The following is an 18,509-nucleotide window of genomic DNA, read 5'->3' on the forward strand; positions in this document are numbered from 1 at the left end:
ACCAATTCCCAGTTACGTGCCGCTAGAAACTGAGCGGCCAGAAAGTCACGTGTCCGGCACACGAGTCGCAAAATGGGTTTCCCCGAGCTCGAGTGCTCCGGGTACCCCGCACCGAGCGTCCCTCACATGGTGCTCAGCTGTAGCTGGTCCCTTCCGGTCTGCAACGCCGTCTGCAGCAAGCACTGCCGCTTCTCCTCCAGGCTCTGGGGAAAGAAAGGCATTGAGTGCGCCGACACGTAGGGTTAGGAGGGTGACTCACGATAAAACAAACTACACCGACTTTACGTAACGAAAATAACGATCTAATCGGACGATTTCGTCTCCCATACCGAAGACATCGTCGGCGATACCAAGTTGGCAAGGACTAGAGAACACCGCAACCAGTAGTCCTGCGCACAGACCAGGAGGTCTGTGCGCCCTTCGAGAAGGGGGGCACGGTTGGCGTTCCGAGTCGACAAATCACTCCGGATGCACCACGTCTCCAAGCATCTTTGTGGGCCCCACTTCCGTCTACACGCCAAGCTCGACGCATTCTCGAAGTTGAAGCAGTGACCCGTCATCCAACGGCAGTCAATTAGTTCCCCCTTTGACCTTGTGGCGTGTGGCTTTTGGCACGTCACGCTTATGTTCCTCGAGACGGGTGCTGTGTTGACGACCGATTAGATTGTTAGGTTTGTTACGCAAAGTCTGCGTAGTTTGTTCTATCGTGGTGAGTCCCGGCCTCTGGAACATTTTTGCAGGGTGGCTCACCTTGGCCACCCCTTGCTCCGCTTGCTCCATCAGGGTCTGGAACACCGAAGTCGCCAGGTGACTTGCCTGGTCCACTGTCAGCACCGCCCTGTCGCGTGCATGAGCTAGAGTAACTAAACGGTAGAACTAGAGCAGAGGATTCCTGTTCCTTTCGCGGCAAACTTTTCACTGACAGAAAAAGGGTCACACGTGCGAAAGCAATCCAGGGACAAGCAGACAACAACTATGGCTGCACGCTTCCGAGGAAGAGAGCTACTGATGGTGCACCACTTGTTGTAGCACACTGGCGACGTTGAGTATGCATCAAAAAGGGGAGACTGCTGCACCGGTCTCTGCAAGCGGAGGATATACAGTTACCCTAGCATGAGCGGGCTGAAGCTATGATCAACTGGTGCATCATCCTCACTCAGCCACGACCATAGGGTCAGCACCTTCAAGACAACAGGGACCTAGCCCTAAATTTTCTGGGCCACCTTCCCGAGGCATCAAGGGGTACAGAATGGTCAAAGGTGCTGTGTCAGTGTTCAGCAGAAACTCGTGTTTAATCAGTGAGGGCACGAGTAGGGTTGTGCGAGTATTTGAATTTTCGAATACTTAGTAGTTTCGAATAATACACTATTTGATATTCACTTCGAGAAGAACTGCAGTATTCATACTTTTCGAAGTGTTGATCGCGGCAGGCTGGCACCACTAAGTGCGCTGCGGGGAAGCAATACCCGTGGAGCTCGAGGGCTCCAGGAGTATCGCTTCCCAACAGTGCACAGGTGCTCGACAAGAAGCGCCCTCAAAGGGGGCCAGCCTGCCGCGATTATGCAGGAGTATGTGTTAGACAGCAACGTCTTAACAACTCGCGTTAATCATTCGTGCCTCTCTTATTGTTGTCAGGACTCAAAATAAAGAAAGACTATTTGCATATAGCAAGCAGATTTATAAATCCCCTCCCTTAGAATACTGCAGCTACGACAAAATTGTCATTTACTTGCCACAGTTCATAAATATAGTTATACTAAAATTAACTGAGTGTTAAAGTGGAAAGGCTGGGAACAACCTTCATGAGTTTGGCTGAATTTTCGTTTAAGCATGGCGCACGAGAGTGAAAGGCTTGGAGAAACTATTCAATATTCAGCTGGAAAATATTCAGCCAAAATCAATATTCACTTCGAATTCAAAATCCACTACAGTTGAACCTCGATTTAACGAAACCCGATTTTACGAATATCCCAATTTAACGAAGAAATTCGCATTCCCCGCGCAGCCTATGGGCGAGGTCTCCCTTCCTCGATTTTACAAAGTTCCCGACTTAACGAAGTAATTAGCGGGTCCCGGTGACTTTGTTAAATCGAGGTTCAGCTGTAGTTGCACACGCCTACTATGCAGTATTTGCATTCAGGCTGCCCCTCATGCAGGCCTCTGGTAGGAGAGGTAGGAAATCCATCGTTGTGGCCTTATTATCGAGGAGGTGTCGAACAAGGGTGACATCCTTTCTTTCTCTCAACTCGTAAAGAGAACGAGGAGTCACTTTCGCTTCTCCTCTGCAATACCTGCCGCAAGCGGGCAATTCGCACTAAAGAGCTTTGCAGCGTTTCTGTCCTTGGAATGTTTTTCTGTGCTAGATTGACGCAAGCTTTAAATTTGCATCGGGAGGCCAATTGGGAGCGTGCAACACCTTGGCTGCTGGCTGGCAGCACCACCGGTGACGGCGTCCACATTACATCGCACGGTAAAGCACCGTCCGCCTTGATCCGTTCCAATGCGCCTGTAGCGTCTTTCTGCGTCTGCGCTTTTCCAGCAGCCGCGTTTCTGCATCTTGATCCGGAGTCAAGGTTTGGCGTCGCAACATTTGAAACCTACCGATGTCTGGCATCGCTCCAGACACGCTTCTCGTCACTTCATTTGCAGGAGTTGCTCAGAGCTCTGGTTCGACTGCGCGTCCCACAGTCGTGAGCAGCGACGATGACATCACACTGCCATGTTTTTCACTTATCTGCGCTGGCAGGCGCCTCTACGAAGCGTTTGTGCTTTCGACGGTCCGTAAATCACTACGAGACGACACTCAAATCTACACGAGAACTCTTTTTCGTTCCTCTTATTATCGGATTGTTCTTCACTCGCCGGTGGATTGAGTAGACGTATTGGGATTGAGATGATCGTGGCGATTTTTACCGGCGTCTGGATGGGATTTTTGTTCTCAATTTCGGGTTCTCGTGTAAAAAAAAGTTAGCCCCGACCGTGGCCCCGAATGCTTAGTATGGCGCCATGCTTGGATAAGTTGGCATCGATTAGAAAAGTAGGTTGTTGCACAGGATGTCTATTCCAGTCCAGCGGTGGTCTATGCGGAACGCTTCTGCTAGGAGCCGCAGCATGGTGCCACTGTCCCGTCGCACGCCTCCAACTGAGCAGCCGCTTGCATGTGGTAGCTCTTCCAGTAGTCAGAAATACCCGGGTTCAATCTAATCGGGCTCGACTGTACCTCTAGATCTAACCAAGGAGGGCATATTTGTCTATGCAGTCTCTACAAGATTGCATGGCGTAGCGGGAAAAGTTTGTTCCAAAGCGGACGCTTCTCTGGAAGGCTCACCCGGGCTGGAAGCAGGCGTCGAGGGGAAGCCCCGCATGTCTCAGAAGGGCCATGAAGTCCCGGCAGTCCTGCTGCAGGCGGGTGAAGGCCCCCGCCATCTCGTCGAAGTAGATGCTCTCCCCGAGGCACTCCAGCACGCGGTCCCGCACCGAAGCCGGACACTCGTGGCCCTGCGGATGTGGCGTTTGTGCAATGAATTGCAGTTGCCGACGGGATAAGAAAGGCGGGGAAGGGTTTCGGTTGTCCCACCCCCGGTGCACACGCACAGCCAAAGCACTGTGGAGGGCAATGAGCACATGCTGCAAGTTGGGTGCCCGAAAGAGATGCCCTGTCATGCTCGTCCTGTCGGTGGCTACAGTCAAATCTTATTAATTCAAACTTGAGGGGGACCGAAAATTTGTTTGAATAAAGCAAAGTTTGAATTACCGGGAGTTTCCTCCCATAGAGACATATAGGATGGGAACTAAAGTGGCAAAAATGTAAGGCGACCGCGAAGCTTGATGCTGGTTGGTTGATGGGGGGCAGTAGGAACGAAAGAAGCTCGACGCTGATTGGCTAAAGGGGGAGGTCACGTGGCAAGAGGTGGGCGAGGGGGAGGTCATGCGGCTAGAGGTGGTTGAGCGAGGGCGCACTGACGGAGGAGTGAGCAGAGATGTCGCGTCATTCCAGGAACTGCTGTAAGTGGGTATGGTACACGTTAAGTTATCTCACGAGGAGCGCCATGAAAGTAGGCATTTAGCCGCATGGAATCTCGGCGATGAACAGAGTGAGCAAAGATGTTAGATACCCGAGTTTGAGCACTAGAGACCAATTCCACACTACACGGACTAACATCAATGCACTTGGCTATAAATTGCAACCGCCGAACGATTAAGCCCAAACGTTTTACGTATAAAACACAACTGCCTAGCAATTTCCCATGCATGTTTATCCAGGTCACCTCGCTCGCAGTGCCTAGAAAGGCATTTTTGAGAGGAGGGGATGCTTTTACACTTTCATAAAGTTACAAACATAGGGAAATTCGGTACGAGCATGCACAAATTTCAGTTACAACGCTCATACAAAGGGGGAAATTATTTAAACATAAAAAAGCAGAAATTCAAACATCAACACTCGACAGACAATTGAAAAACGGTGAAAACTTTCAGCCTTTCCACTCTGGTGAAGGAAGACCAGCGAAGCTGTATTATGGTGGGACGACCTCAAAGACGACCTCAAGGACGATGCCTAGAGGACAACGTCAAGGATGACCTCAAGGACGACTTCGAGGACGACCTCGAAAATGATGCCTAGAGGACGCCGCCTAGGACGACCTCAGAAACGTCTAGGACGACCTCAAGGACGACTTCTAGGATGATATCGAGGACGTCTAGGACGACCTCAGGGACGACCTTGAGGATGACGTTAAGGACAACCTCAAGGATGACTTCTAGGACGACCTTTTGGACGACCTTAAGGACAACGTCTAGGACGACACCTAGAGAAATTCAGCCCTTCCACTACCAGAGCGGAAATGCTGGAAAGGTTGCCGCCATCTATGAGCGACGGCGGTAGCTGTCCAGAGTTTTGCGTAAACATTTATTTGGTGGCAGACACGAAAGAGAGGAAACTAGTCCTTAACAGCTCTGCTATAAAAAAGAATGTTTGAACACGTCGGCTCTGCACAGACTCTCTCTAACCTTTCTAGTGTAGTCTAGCTTTCTGAATGCGAATTGGGGAGGCAGCACACGTTTCATTTCATCCGAGCCGACGCAGTTCTGAAAGATGGTAACGTCGGCCCCCCGCCTTGAGGGTATTGGATGGCCTCGTGGGCCCCGACGAGGTTTGCCGAGTGTCTCCATTAAACCGGCCCTTCCCCAAAATGGCAAACGACGAAGGACGTTAAACCCACCTCGTCAGTGCGGACCCAGTGCGCCAGCACCTGTGCAGCCATGGTGCGTTGGAGGGCGCTCTTGGAGCCTAGGTGGAAGAGGAGCAGCCGGGCGTAGCACTCCACGGGGCTCTCCGTGGGGGGTAGCGGCTGCTCCAGCCCCGGCATGGGGCGCGTCACCGGTCCGGACAGTAGCCCCAGCAGCCTGCGTGCGTCGCGACGAGCGCCGAAATTCGGAAAGGTGCGGGATGAGGATGTGCCAATGGTAATATTTTACTTTGAAGCAGATACGAAACAAATAATTCTTTTGTTTGAATAATTTCAAAATTGAATCTAATAATTTCAAAGCGAAGCAAATGGTTTGCGGCCGTCAGTACAGTTCATGATAGAGAACTTTTGAAACTACAAACGTGATGAGGTCTGAAGGGTTCTCTACCATGGTCGTTCACCAGCTCTCCTGCACAATTACTCTTATTTCAACATAACCGTGTCTCATTAATACCCCAAAAAATCGTCCACAATAGTGAATCAAGGTCAAGGTCACAAACAACGAACGAGAAACGTGGTCACGAAAGGCACTGTTTATTTAAGGGAAAGAATGCTGAGACTCATTTCCACAGACACTTTAGTGCTAGATATTAGAAATGCAATCCGTAATAGATACAAGAGAGTAGACTCGTTTCTCTCATTTTTATTGCTACTTTTGTTCCAGCCTTGGCTGGTGAACTCATTTGGAGTACATACGTTTTTTCTTTTTATTCTGAATTAAGGTATGTTTTGCAGCACTTTAAACTTCGAAATACTTCGAAAATATTCGAAGTTGCCGAATAACCCTATTCTATTCGTACTTCAAATAGAAGATAGCCCTATTTGATTCATACTTCGAATTGACTGTGGCATTATTCACTTCGATATTCGAAAATTTCGAATGTTCGCGCAACCGTAGCAAGGAGGTGTTGCAGCCCGAAACGTTACCTGGCGGCCATCAGGCGGCACTGCAGCACCAGGCGCTCACGCTCCTGGGGAGGGTCGCCCAGGGATTCTGCGCCCCCAATGTACACGGGCTGCTCCAGGGCCGGGGGGTCGGAGACGCGGCGGCCACGCTTCTCCCCCTGCGCTCGAGCGTGCGTGTGTGAGAACAATGTTCCGCATGTGCGGCTATATGTTAGCAGAAAGTGGCATCAAGAAGTGTTGAACGGCAACACGGCACAATCGACCACGCACTCTGCTTGCGACAGCTGCAGCGCGGGGCGCAGCGGGGATGGGGAGAGGTGCACAACCAAGCCGGCTGAGCTCTTTTTCGCGTCAGTCTGGCACGAAAAGAGGGGGGTGGTACGTTTCTTTCTGTGCGGAGTTACTGATTTTGCTTAGATTTTGACGTCGCGGGTAGAGTCGCAGATTGATTCATGTTTTATCGACCGCATGTTCTCCAAGATGGAACAATATGGGTCTCCGATCGAGCAAGATTGGGAATCTTGGATTCTGACGACGATCGGCATGTCGGTTCAACAAATGACAAGACAGCATAAAAAGTTGTGACTGCCGACAAAAACATTTTTTTTCATATGCCCTGGTTTGCGCGGGTCCTTTCAAATGTGCTGACATATGTGCAAAATAAGAAAACAAATGCGTGCAATGCCCGGTTGGAGCATTGAAAAAAGCTCATCTTGGAGCGGAGTGGTACGTACTCAACGATGTGAACAAAACGAAAGCACGCACGAGCACATGAGGTGGCGTGCGCTCACCGCCTCCGTCGCGCTGTTTCTGCCACGGCCGCCGCACCATACGTTCTCGGTTTTGGATCCACATAATTTGTTAGTGTGCACCCTCATGTCTAGATGGTGCTACATGACAATGTTGCTGTGTACAGGCTTTCTATGCAGCAACATAGTTATGTAGCACCATCTAGATGCCAGGTTACACACTAACAAATTATCTAGACCCGACAAACGTGTGGCACAGCGGCGGAGGGGCACGGTGCCAGCATCGACCGTCGCCGCAGCAGCAGTATTCCTATTCTCTACGCACGTCGCTCGAGACCGACCATTTACGTGAAATCCATTACTTTTCACCTAGAAAATTCGTAATACCGTTAAACAAGAATTCATTGCAGTAGTCAGAGAAACACGTATTGAACATATACGAGAATGGCCGGGACTCTGTCTTACTTTGTTACACATGCGTTTCTGTGGTAGATGCATTCGACATAAAGGCGCTTGACTGCACCGCTTGAGTATCCTTTCCGTGCCCCCACCGCAAAGCTCAAGTAGCAAGAGTGTGATGCAAACTCGTCGGAGAAAGGCCAAAGGATTTCTTCCTCGCATACGTAAACGCCGTTTCGGCAAACGCGCAAGCAATGCTTGAGGAGGTGCCAGCAGACGTCTCACCTTGACCTTCGGGGGCAGGACGAGCCACTGCAGGGCAACCACGTCCACCTGCAAGACGCACAACGACACTCGAGCACCCGGGCTGCAGCAGATGCGGCGGGCCACGCAAGTTAATCCGTAGCGCCGGCGGCGGGCCACCCAAGTTAATCCGTAGCGCATTTCAGTTTACGCCCAAATATTGCAAGCTTTTTTGACGACATCCCAAGGGCCGGTTCACGCATTTGCACCAGAGCACGGCCAAGAGCGCAGCGACCACTGGGGACGGCTTACGAGAGTACACCCTGTTGCCACCATTTGGGTAGCCCTGGAACTCTGCCCGAGTGCCTATACTAGTATTCCCAAATTTTGTTCATTCAACATTTGTTTTGTTGTTTGCTTGAAATGATTCACGCAATGTTACAAGCGGCCACAATCTATAGACGGTGCGTAGACTGTATCTCGTCACTACCGCAAAATTGTCGCTCTAGTCGTATGCAGACCGGAAGTGTTTTAAGGCTACCAAAATGCAATGCACTTGCTCATGCACAAATGTTTGTCTTTACCACAGAGAAAGGCGGCACGCACTACTGACTTGCGAGATGACGACGTCAATGGTAAGAGAGACATGCGTCGCCGTGTCCGACGCCCTCGTTTTGTGCCGAGGAGGCTGCGCGTTACCTGTAGGTGTGCCGGGTGCATGAGCAGGCAGAGCCAGGAGCCCAGGCAGGGGCAGGCTGCCGTCAACAGGGGACCCAGGGGAGCGGTAGACACCAGCTGGGACCACACCTGGATGCGAGGGGGGCGGTTGGGAGGAACCCTTGGCAAGTGCCCACTACCACCGCCGGCAGATGCATTGCCTGGTGCTTCCTCGCTCCGCGAGAACTTTTCGTTCTCTCGAAGCAAAAGGTTCTCGTGGAACATTTTATTATCACAGAACAAAAGGTTCTTGTCGAACATTTTATTATCACAGAACAAAAGGTTCTTGTGGAACATTATATTCCACATGGAACGGGGGTTTCTCAAGGGAAACCTTTTACTCCACGAGAAATGGCCCCCCGCCCCTGCCCACCCTCGTCCCCCTCACCTGGTAGATCAGCTGCAGAGTGTCCGGGCAGTTCTCCACCAGGCAGCGCTGCAGTAGCAGCCGCAGCATGTCCGGCAGCACTGGGGGAAGCCAGTCGCTTGGGGGCTGGCAGAGGGCAGACGGGGCGAGTCAGGGCACTGTCCAGGGCGATAGCCGTACTGCGCCCGCAGCGCGCCTCTGACCGATCTGCTTACCGCGTCCAAGAAAGGGGTCCCTCGGTTTCCGGGGGACCACAATTTTGGACGCGGTAAAGACGCCAGTCAGAGTTGCGTTGCGGGCACTGCAGTGGCGGCGCACCTCACCTGGTGCCCCTCCTCCTTAGAGGTGAGCACGAGCAGGGAGCGCAGCACCGACTGTCGCACCAGCACGGAGTTGTGCGACAGGAAGCTCCACAGGCGGGGCAGGCACTGCTCCAGGGGAAGCTGCTCCTCCCCCAAGCTGCACGGGGGGCAACGGGGTTAGGTCGGAAGACCCTCGCGTCGTAGGGCACAGCTTTGCAGCGCCCTATGACAAGGAAGATCTCGGCAGAGCGTGGCGAACTGGAGATGTTGATGTCCGTGGTATCGAGGAAAAGAGCGAGAAAGAAATTGAAAGAGAAAACGGGTGAAAGGTTAAGCGCATTCATTTTGCTGCGACGAGTTGAAGTTGTTTGAGCGCTCTTCGACTTCGTTTCTTTTTATGCGGTGTGCAGTGCCACTATTTTCTTGTAAAGTAAAGCCACATAGCCACTGACAGAGTGAAAATGGCAGGGCACACCTTTTGAATGCCCGGCCTTCTGCACGTGATCCATGTTTTGTGCCCCGCTTTGGCTGCGCACGTACGCTTGAGATGCTGAAGCGTTGCTGAAGGTACGAAGCTCTTAAGCTCCTCCATGCTGTTCTCACCTTGTCAGAGAGTATGTGGAGCGTAAGTTCGTCTGCCTCTTGCGCAAGGGCTGCAGCGACGTCAGAACGCCGAGCTCCAATTGGCTTTGACAAAGGAATTGTGAGTAGACCTCAATGCTAGCTGCCTCAGGGTATACCCACTATCCCTCCAATCGGAGGCAATCGAAGCTCAGCACTTTGATGTCACCGCAACCCCAGCTCAAGAAGCAGACGAACTTGCGTTCTACATAGTCTGTTGCAAGTTGGAAAAAGCGGGACAAACCCCTTTCCAGAGTTCGCTCTGCTAAAGTGGAAAGAGTGGAGGGCTTTGTTGGAAGAGCTTGACCTGCTTTCTTAACCCCCCTAGTCAAAACTAGACACCGACCCTACAAGTCACATTTTGCCGTTTCTTCAGCCGAAGTGCACGAGAAGATGGCGGACCTTTTCCTCGATATTTATTCTATGAACTGTAGGGGTATGCCCCCCAGCCCCAAGGTTGCCGAGTGGCACACCCACCGGGCGACGCCTTTCTCCTGGGACAAGAGCGCGGCCAGCAGACGCAGGATGCAGCTGGTCGAGGAGGTCAGCTCGTCCAGCTCTAGAAGAGAGTCCCACAGGGCGCGCAGCACACGAGGAACCTGGGCACACCCGCAACAAACTGTGGCTCGCTACACGTGTCCGGTGTCTGCATCGGCGTCTCGCGAGCAGGCGCCACGACGTCACGATCGGTCCAGTGATTGCATTGGTTGCCGGTTGGAGGCGTCAGTCCGTTTGAGATCAAACCGTCAAATTGCAAGCACCGCCCGATCGCAACGTGTCCCGAACAGTTTGATCGCAATCACAACAGTGGATCGCAAGCACTGGTTTGATTGCAATGTGTCCCGAACAGTCCCGATTGCAATTGGACCATCGGATTGCAAGCACTGGTCCGATCGCAATGGGCTCCCGGCAGCCTGATCACGGTTGCACAATTGGATAGCAAGCACCGGTTCAATTGTAATATACCCTGAACAGTTCAATCACGATTGGACCATCAGATCACAATGTGCCGTGAACAATCCACTCGCGATTGGACAACTGGATCCTAAAACATATCCAACTGCAATGTGTCGCAAACGGTCCGATCACGATCGGACCATTGAATCACAAGCACTTGTCCAATCGCATTGCGTCGGGTAACTGGCGCAAGTGGTTTGCACCATTTGCACTAGTTGCTAGACACATTACCTACTGCTCTTTTCCTCAACCAAAACATTCCCGACAGAACAGGAAGACTTAGCACGGGGCAGACGGTCACCTGGTGTGGCAGGGTACTGGCAAGGTGGTCCGTGACCGGCAGGAGTGCAGCGGCCGCCACGGCGCTCACGTCGTCATTTGGGTCTTGCAAGCCCCCAAAGATGGGCTCAAACACCGAGGGCATCAGCAGTGAGGCATCCTGCAGTGGAAAGAAGGGGTCTCGGCACAGCCACCGCGGTGGAGGTCGCCCACATCTCCAAAAACTGGTTTGTACACTTGTAAGTTCATACGACCGTGTGCCTTAAAACCTCTTGGGTTCTCTTATGATAAGAGAGCACACTGGCACCACCTATCGGGTAGCCGTGAAACACTTTAAGTTTCAGCATACTTTCGATTTTTCCCCACATTGTTCTTTCTTTCTTGGCTTGAAAAACTATTGAGCGACCATTTCTCGTAGACGGCACATATATTCAACCTCGCAAACACCGCAAAACTTTCGTTCTAGTGAAATGCAGTTCCAGAGTCGCCTCATAGATGGCACCAGCGTGCCCCTTGCTGTAAAGAATCGCGAGAGCTCGGTCCTAAGCAAATGCAAGTGTGGGGAAGGGCCTTAAGATGACTGGGCTGTGGCGCCGGATTATCAACGCCACCTGTCGGAGGCCAGAGCGGGGGAACAAGTTGGATACTAGTGCCGTGTTCGTGTACAACCAAAAGTGTCCTCAAATCTGGTTCTTCGATTTCTGCCCCGTCGCAGAAGTGTCCCGCCGTTGCCTGCCACGACCCTGGCAATGGCGCAGCGGCATACCATAATATCTCGAGAGATGGCCGACCTAAAATCGAAGGTGAATCGGGTGAAAATGAGAGGAATGATTAACTCTCAACAAGCCATAAAAAACAAAGTAGAAAAAAAACACGCCCTCCGAAGACCCGTTTGTCCCAGGCACCGTACCCACGCTGGCCTCCAGCAAGCGACGTAGAAAACCTGGCGCTATGGCCTCGTTTTCAGGGAGGGGTTATGCGGTGCCCACCTTGCGAACTGCCAGCAGGTACTTGAGCCCTAGGAGTCCCCCGTGGCGGGCCTCCCACTGGGGGCAGCGCAGGAGCACCAGCAATACCCCCAGGACCCCTGAGGAGACCGCCTCCCCGGCCAGGGACAGGATGTGGCCCAGGCACTGAGCACAGGTCTCCCGCACGGGGGCAACCACCTGTCCGGAGGCCAGGAATCGGCCAATCGTCAACCGACCGAGCCACAGCCGACCGGAGTTGACGGCAGCCCCGAACGTGCTGCCCTTGGCACTGTGCTTCCTGAAGACGCTGAATACGCTATGGCTCAAAGTAACGACCCTGCAGCCATCTTGTCTGCTTAAAATCAGTGTTGCCAGGTATCTGAAATTTTATCTGAAATCGCGGGAAACGTCTTTTCGTCCTCCAGGAAGGTGAGAGGCTGGTTTACCTACTTGCAACTGCTTATGATTGAAGAAGCTAAGAACCAGTTTTTAAGCTTCCTGTGGCAGCTTACGACCGTGCGCGTAGCAAATTGTAAACAGTCACAAGAAACTTAGAAATCAGTTGGGGTGCACTTGGTTGAAGTCAGACGCAAGTTTGTGAACCAGCTTTTACTCTTTAACTCTTCCCACAAGTGTACCTGGTCCGAAACAAAGTCTCCGAACTTGTCGAGGGCCAGGACGCAGAGCAGCCGCAGGGACAGGTCCTCGAGGAACAGCTGGTTGGCAGCCTCCATCTGTGGCGCATGCAAGAATGGTTGGACGAGCGCACGTGGCTGAACCTTTCAAATCGGATGGCGGCTTGCGCCTCCTAGTGAGTGCGTTTAACGACAGTTTTATAGGACACCTGCCTGTTCCCTCGTCATGCGGCTGCACCTTCCGGCCCCCTGGCCGTGCAGACGCACAATCTCCCGCAGGGCCGTGGCTGCTCCGTGGCGCACCTCCCAGGAGGCGCTGAACAGGTCCTGGCAGAGGGATTCCGTGAAGGCCTCCAGGGGCCATTCCCCACCCTGGGGGGGAAAAAGGGTTTTCACGCATCACCACCAGCCCCGCCAGCAAACACTCTTGGTTGAGCCTTCGATTGAACACCTCAAACCATCTTGTTGTGCAGAATTAATGCTGCCAAATGTCACCAGCTTTCACCGACGTGCCTAATGTGAAAAGCAAGAAGTGCTTTTTACCTTCATGCTTGCCAAAAAAATTTGCAAGAAAGCAAAACGATGTTGCAATTATCTCCCGAATGTACTGCTTGAAACCTCGCATTCAGAATCCCAACTGTCGCAAGAGGCAAACAAGCGTTGTAAGCGGCAACAAACTGGAGGCACCCATTGGTCACTAGCGCGTAAACAAATATCACGTGACGCGAATGGATGAATGGACGACCGACAGCCTGGGACCTCGCGGTCTCACGAGCGCATCTCGACTACATTTACTAAAAAAAACGGGACGTCCAGCCAGGCCCCGACTGGGAATCTAGCTTTCCGAGTCCTCCTCGGCCTCTTCCTCGGGGGTGACTGAGGCAATAACCATTGAGTAGCAGTATTTTCGTTGTCGCCCTCTTTTACGGCGGTACATTTCTCTTCTAGTCGGCAATATCTCGAAGCCAATGGACAAAGGCGAATTGTAAAGCGCCGAGGAAGCTGATTGTGTTCATCACCGACTCGGAAAGAAATGCTGCACCATAAGAAAAGACGAAAACAAAAATACTGTTCCTTAACGGCTGTCGCCGCAGCCACCCGAAGAAGATGCCGTGGAAGCCTCGAAACGTTGGGTTCCCAATTATGGCTCGGTCGGACGTCCTCCTTTTTCAACTGTTCCACCCAACCAGACAGATCTCCGTCGAGCATTCGCGTCCAAGTCTTGACTAGTACATCATTCCTCTACTTCAAAACTGCAGAGACGTTCCTCCTCTGGGAGGCTCAACCCATGTTAACTCATAAGGTGCGACTCACCTCGTCCCAGAAGTTTTCCCCCTGTTCGCGGGGCTCCTCCTTGACGGACCCCGCGGGGCGCTTGGTAGGCCCCGCTTCCGCAGCCGCGCTAGCCCTTCGCTTCTGGGCCCCCGTGGATCCCTGCTGGGCCAGCATCTCGGCAAGATCACGCTGCAGACACGTGAGCGGCCTCGTCTCAATTTCTACAGCCCGCAGAGTAAACGTGACTTGCAGGCACCCAGACGCAGGCACAGGGCATTCGCACGGTTGCCCACAATGAGGGATAATGATGAACACTTCGTTTCACTGCTGGTAAGTAGACCGCGCGTCTCGAAAATGTCGGCCGTTGCCAGAATGGCGCCCGGAAAGCGTCTTCGACTGGCGTGTTTATCGCGTCCCCATTTGTGGTTCCTCAATTTCCGTCCGGCGACGTCGTGGCAGTGTCGTGCTGTTGCTTGCCACGATCCTGGCCATGACGAGGCGGCAGGTATGGAGACAGTAGGTGCCTGTTGTTTCCATATAGAGCGACCTCCAGCGTCAAACCGTAAGTCACTCTCCAGCTTGGCAGTTCAAGGAAGCTTCGGCAGTCAAGGGTTGGGATGAGGAAACGACAGTGACACTTGCATTCCTCACCCTTTTGCCAAAACTTCTGTGATCAACTGCCAGGAATGTGACATCTGACTGAATGGCATGCTGACTCCTGCAATGTTAATTGTCGCCACTTTGGAATCACTTTCGGTGCACGGGAGGTATAAACCGGCAAATACACCGGTGAAAGACGCGTTCCAGACACTTAAGTACTAGGAGGGACTTTCCCAGGTGGCACTTCTGAAAGTTCCCCCCGGATCTGTCCTCAAACGCGCTTGTTTCAAAGCTGATTAGACAGTTTGTCTGTGTGGAATGAGCGAACGAGACTAGGGGAGGAGGAAGGGGGGGGGGGGGGGGCATAAGGCCCCCCCGAGAGCCCGGGATGACCCCCACGGGTCAATGCACACCTTGTCTGAGACGGGGTGATCCGCATTGGAGCGGCTGCAGCCGTCCCCCCTCAGGTCCTCGGCCGAGAAAAGCTCCGAGGAGTCCAGGAGCCCCATGCGCTCGGCGCCCTCCAGGCCCAGGCGCTGGTGCAGCAGACGGCGCTGGTGCGCCAGCATCTCCTTCGACTGGCCCACTGCGCGTGCCACAGGGTTATGCATGCAGTACGCAAGGACAGGAGCAGAGTGTGGCAAATCGTAAGCACCAACATCGGTGGTCCCGAAAGAAAGAACGAGAATGAGAGTGACAGAAGAGCGATGAAAGAAAGCAGACGAAAGGACAGGCGCGTTAGCCCTGCCACAAGAACTTCAAGTTGTTCGAGTGCTGGTTTTACTTTGAACCACGCATGACGCCAGCAATTACTCACAAAATAAAGGCAGAAAAGACTAAGCACCGACCTCGCGAGTGGAAATTCGCTGCGTTTTCACAATCAATAAAGCCTCGCCACCAATTTGGGCCTGACAACCAGGCCGACGTATGCCTCTATGCTCCGCAGTTCCGAAGCAGCCAAGATGTGTCGCAAGACGGCAGACCTTTCCCTTTAGATTCATTATGCATGCCCTATGACTCCAAAAGGGGTACAACGAGCAGTACGAAGCTGTCCCCACAATCCCACCTTGCCGCCAGAAGGGAATTCCAGGGACGCATCATCCCTCAAACCGACCCCAAGCAGCCCCGTCCCGCCACCCACCGAGAGGGTCCTCCTCAAGGTCGAACTCGCTGCCCTCCGACGCGAGCAGGTCCGCCCCATGCCGCATCACCATGCGGATGTCAAAGTGTGCGAAGCGAAGACGACACGGCGTTCCCTCGCCCCCCGGAACGCCTGCAAAGGGGGACGTCCCCAGGGTCAGGTTCCCAAAAGATTCAGAGGGAAGGGGGGAGCAAGACCGGCTTGCCTTTTTCGTTTGCTGGAGGGTCCCACTGGGGCACCTGCGAGACGATGGCTTCCACCGCCTGGCTGCCCGCAATGCGCGTGTCCCAACATGCGCTGTGCAGGTACTTGCGCACCTGGGGGCACAGACGACGTGCAATTAAGGCAATCTGCTCCACACGAAACGATGGTTTGAGGGCCTCAGCAGGGGACAGCCTTTGTTAAAGTGCATTTTAACTTAAGTTCTCGTGGACCTAAAGTGAAACGCACAAACCTAAGGTCCTAAGGTCAAAATGTGCAAACCTAAGGTCCACGCACAGCGGACGTTATGAGCCAAGGGGCCGACGAAGTCACGCTGAAAAAAAAACACTGTGCCGTTAGCTGCCTTTTCAAGCGCGGTTATCTGCCGGCTTCTCTAATCAAGTGTGGAAAGTGTACCGTAACTTTAGGTTTAGAGTGTGTGTGTATGTGTTTGTGCGCCTTCTGAGCTCTGACAGCGCCCAAGCTCAAAGGGGCACTAAGCCACTTTCTGCGATAGTTTATTGACGGTTGTAACTCAGTCTGCGGACTCTAAGCATCCTAAAAAACCAAACATTATATTCGTGCAAGGCTAATTTCTTTATTAAAATCTGTGTCAAAAGATTGACACCAGATGGCGCCATGAGACAAGGAAGGGCACTCGTGTGACGGCACCGCCTGGTGTCTGCGATGATTCTGAGGTAACCAATCTTTTGATGCCGATGTTAATAGAGAAATCGGCCACGCATGAATGTAATGTTTGGTTTCTTAGGGTGTTCAGAGCCCAAAGATTGAGTTGCGACTGTAAATAGACTGTCGCAGAGAGTAGTTTAGTGCCTCTTCAAGATGAAACAAAGCAAAGCCTGGCCAGCCAACTTTTTTTAGATGATGAGACCACAGTGCTGGAGTTTCTAAGCCAGCCACCGGAGGTCAGCACGGGGCACCGATCGGTCACGACTGCTGTGTCGGCATTTGGGTGGAGCCCGTGTTCAACCGGCGCAGACGGGAGTTCCGGCCAAACGCCAACGGACCACTTGCGTCCAATTTGTACCCCACGCTGATCTTTGTGGGCGACACCAAAAATCGGCACTACGGCCTTCTATCTATGATTTGTTAATTCCCCAGCTGACGGTGCGGTGGGAGCTATACAATCGTTGGGCCAACCATACACGTCCCTTTCATCGCCTGGACCTGCCGTCAACATGTTGGGTAAGAGCGAGAGTGCAATCACGTGCCACAAGATGGACGCAATACCGGCTCAACAAGCATTTAGCTTCCCCCACACCGTTGACTCGGGGCTGAACAGAGTGTAGGGAGTTTTCACGTGACATTGGTGTAGCTAGTTGTCGGCGGGATGAAACCTCACGGTGCACTACGCCATTTGATGGTGTTGAATACATCTTTCGAACGTTCGCCCTCGGCACATGCTCTCGTAACAACAATGTGATGGACGTCATGAAGTCAATGAAAACACCCAATAGGAGGCACCAAGCCAGCACGTGGGTCTTTAAATCGGCGTCCGAGGGGCTCAAAGGATCTTCCGGCAAGGGGGCCCCACCTTGGCGAGGAGGTGGTGCAGTTCATGAGGGTGCAGGCGCTGCACTTCGCCCAGCTGCAGAGCGGCCGCTCGCCGGGTCACGGGCGAAGACCCCGTGTCCAGCAGCAGGAACAGCCGGTCCAACCTGCGGCCAGAGCCCCGATGAAACCCCAGTGTCTGTCTGTACATCCATTTCCCCCCCGTAAGGAAAAGTTATGGCGACTTCCAAAGCACCGAGTCTTCGAAATACGTCACGGACGTCTGCTTCCCTAGCCTAAGTACACTTTTTTGGCGCGTATTTTGGTGGACACTGACCGCCAGATGATGTTTCGTCGGCACCCCTTTATTGTCGAAACTTTTTCGCGTCGCCAGCGCTTTGGCAAGCATATTTTATTACTTGCATGATCACTCTAGCTTAGTTCACTTTTCATGTGAGTGAAGCCTAAGCTACAAGCACGAGCTTGTTGCCCTAAACGATGCTTGTTGTGTATGAGCGCGCGTGCTCGGCTGCAGGGACGCTGACAGCCCAGAGATCGCTCTCGCAGCTTCTCTTACGCTCGTACTTAAAAGTAACACGCACTATATAAACCTTTCCAGAAAAGTGCTTCTGGTCGGTGCCGTTTCTTTTTTAGCATCCGTGCGAATGGCACATGCTCTGCAAAGCGCCGAACATGAGCGTGCTGAACAGTACAGATCTCAAGCTGGGATGTGGATTTGTAAACATTGGAATCGTGTATGGACTTCGCTCGTGGCAGTTTCACCAGGACCGCATGCTTCTGTTCTGTTCTTTTCTTTCTTTTTTTTTTGTCTTCGATTTTTCACCGCTTGTAAAATGTCACGAGCACTCAGGAAAGCGACACCGATGATTCCAACGAAGCGACACGCTGAACGCGCTATTGACGATCACTCGGCGATCGCCTGCACGCCAGTGGGGCTCACGGCGGCCCTTCGAGCTTTCCAGGCCTCCGGCGATCGGGATTTCGGGGGGACTTCGGGGGTCGCACGTCAAAGGGTCCCCCTGCGTTACCTGCTGGTCATGTTGATGTCTCGTACGTTGTCTCACGTCAGCATGCCGGCCCCCCGCAACCGATGGAGGGCCGCACGGGGACTTCCAAAGCCGCCAAAAGGGGTTTGGGCCGCTCGCGCACGGACGCCGCACGGGCCAGATCGAATGGAGGACGGGCGTCGTGGACAGAACCCCGAACGACCCTTTATTCCTCGCACACGATGTGGAAATAGCCGCTCTTATATTTATACTGAGAGCCATCTTGCTTTAAATGCCAAATATACGCGGATCAAGGACGACGATTGGCCCGCTGAGCGTACACTCTCGAACCGCGATCGTGGAAAAAATTGTGTAAAATGGAAC

General features: G+C 52.9%; 1 protein-coding gene across 1 annotated transcript in view; it reads right to left on the reverse strand.

Moving 5' to 3' along the window:
• LOC115326497 (TATA-binding protein-associated factor 172) overlaps positions 1-18,432 on the reverse strand; it is a 49,191-nt gene extending 30,759 nt beyond the window's left edge. Inside the window, exons 1-20 of the mRNA XM_029987386.4 lie at positions 18,168-18,432; positions 17,162-17,285; positions 15,611-15,722; positions 15,406-15,537; positions 14,678-14,850; positions 13,704-13,853; positions 12,603-12,761; positions 12,393-12,488; positions 11,776-11,952; positions 10,809-10,946; positions 10,028-10,149; positions 8,951-9,086; positions 8,649-8,753; positions 8,243-8,350; positions 7,586-7,633; positions 6,174-6,310; positions 5,220-5,403; positions 3,329-3,498; positions 751-838; positions 127-203 (exon numbers count right to left, since the gene is read on the reverse strand). Of these exons, the coding sequence (XP_029843246.2) occupies positions 127-203; positions 751-838; positions 3,329-3,498; positions 5,220-5,403; positions 6,174-6,310; positions 7,586-7,633; positions 8,243-8,350; positions 8,649-8,753; positions 8,951-9,086; positions 10,028-10,149; positions 10,809-10,946; positions 11,776-11,952; positions 12,393-12,488; positions 12,603-12,761; positions 13,704-13,853; positions 14,678-14,850; positions 15,406-15,537; positions 15,611-15,722; positions 17,162-17,285; positions 18,168-18,178 (2,447 nt within the window). The 5' untranslated portion in view covers positions 18,179-18,432. The remainder of the gene's footprint in view (positions 1-126; positions 204-750; positions 839-3,328; positions 3,499-5,219; positions 5,404-6,173; positions 6,311-7,585; positions 7,634-8,242; positions 8,351-8,648; positions 8,754-8,950; positions 9,087-10,027; positions 10,150-10,808; positions 10,947-11,775; positions 11,953-12,392; positions 12,489-12,602; positions 12,762-13,703; positions 13,854-14,677; positions 14,851-15,405; positions 15,538-15,610; positions 15,723-17,161; positions 17,286-18,167) is intronic.
• Between the last annotated feature and the right edge of the window lie 77 nt (positions 18,433-18,509).

This window comes from Ixodes scapularis, unplaced genomic scaffold (genome assembly GCF_016920785.2).
Source record: "Ixodes scapularis isolate PalLabHiFi unplaced genomic scaffold, ASM1692078v2 PGA_scaffold6__148_contigs__length_123643588, whole genome shotgun sequence".
NCBI lineage: Eukaryota > Metazoa > Arthropoda > Arachnida > Ixodida > Ixodidae > Ixodes > Ixodes scapularis.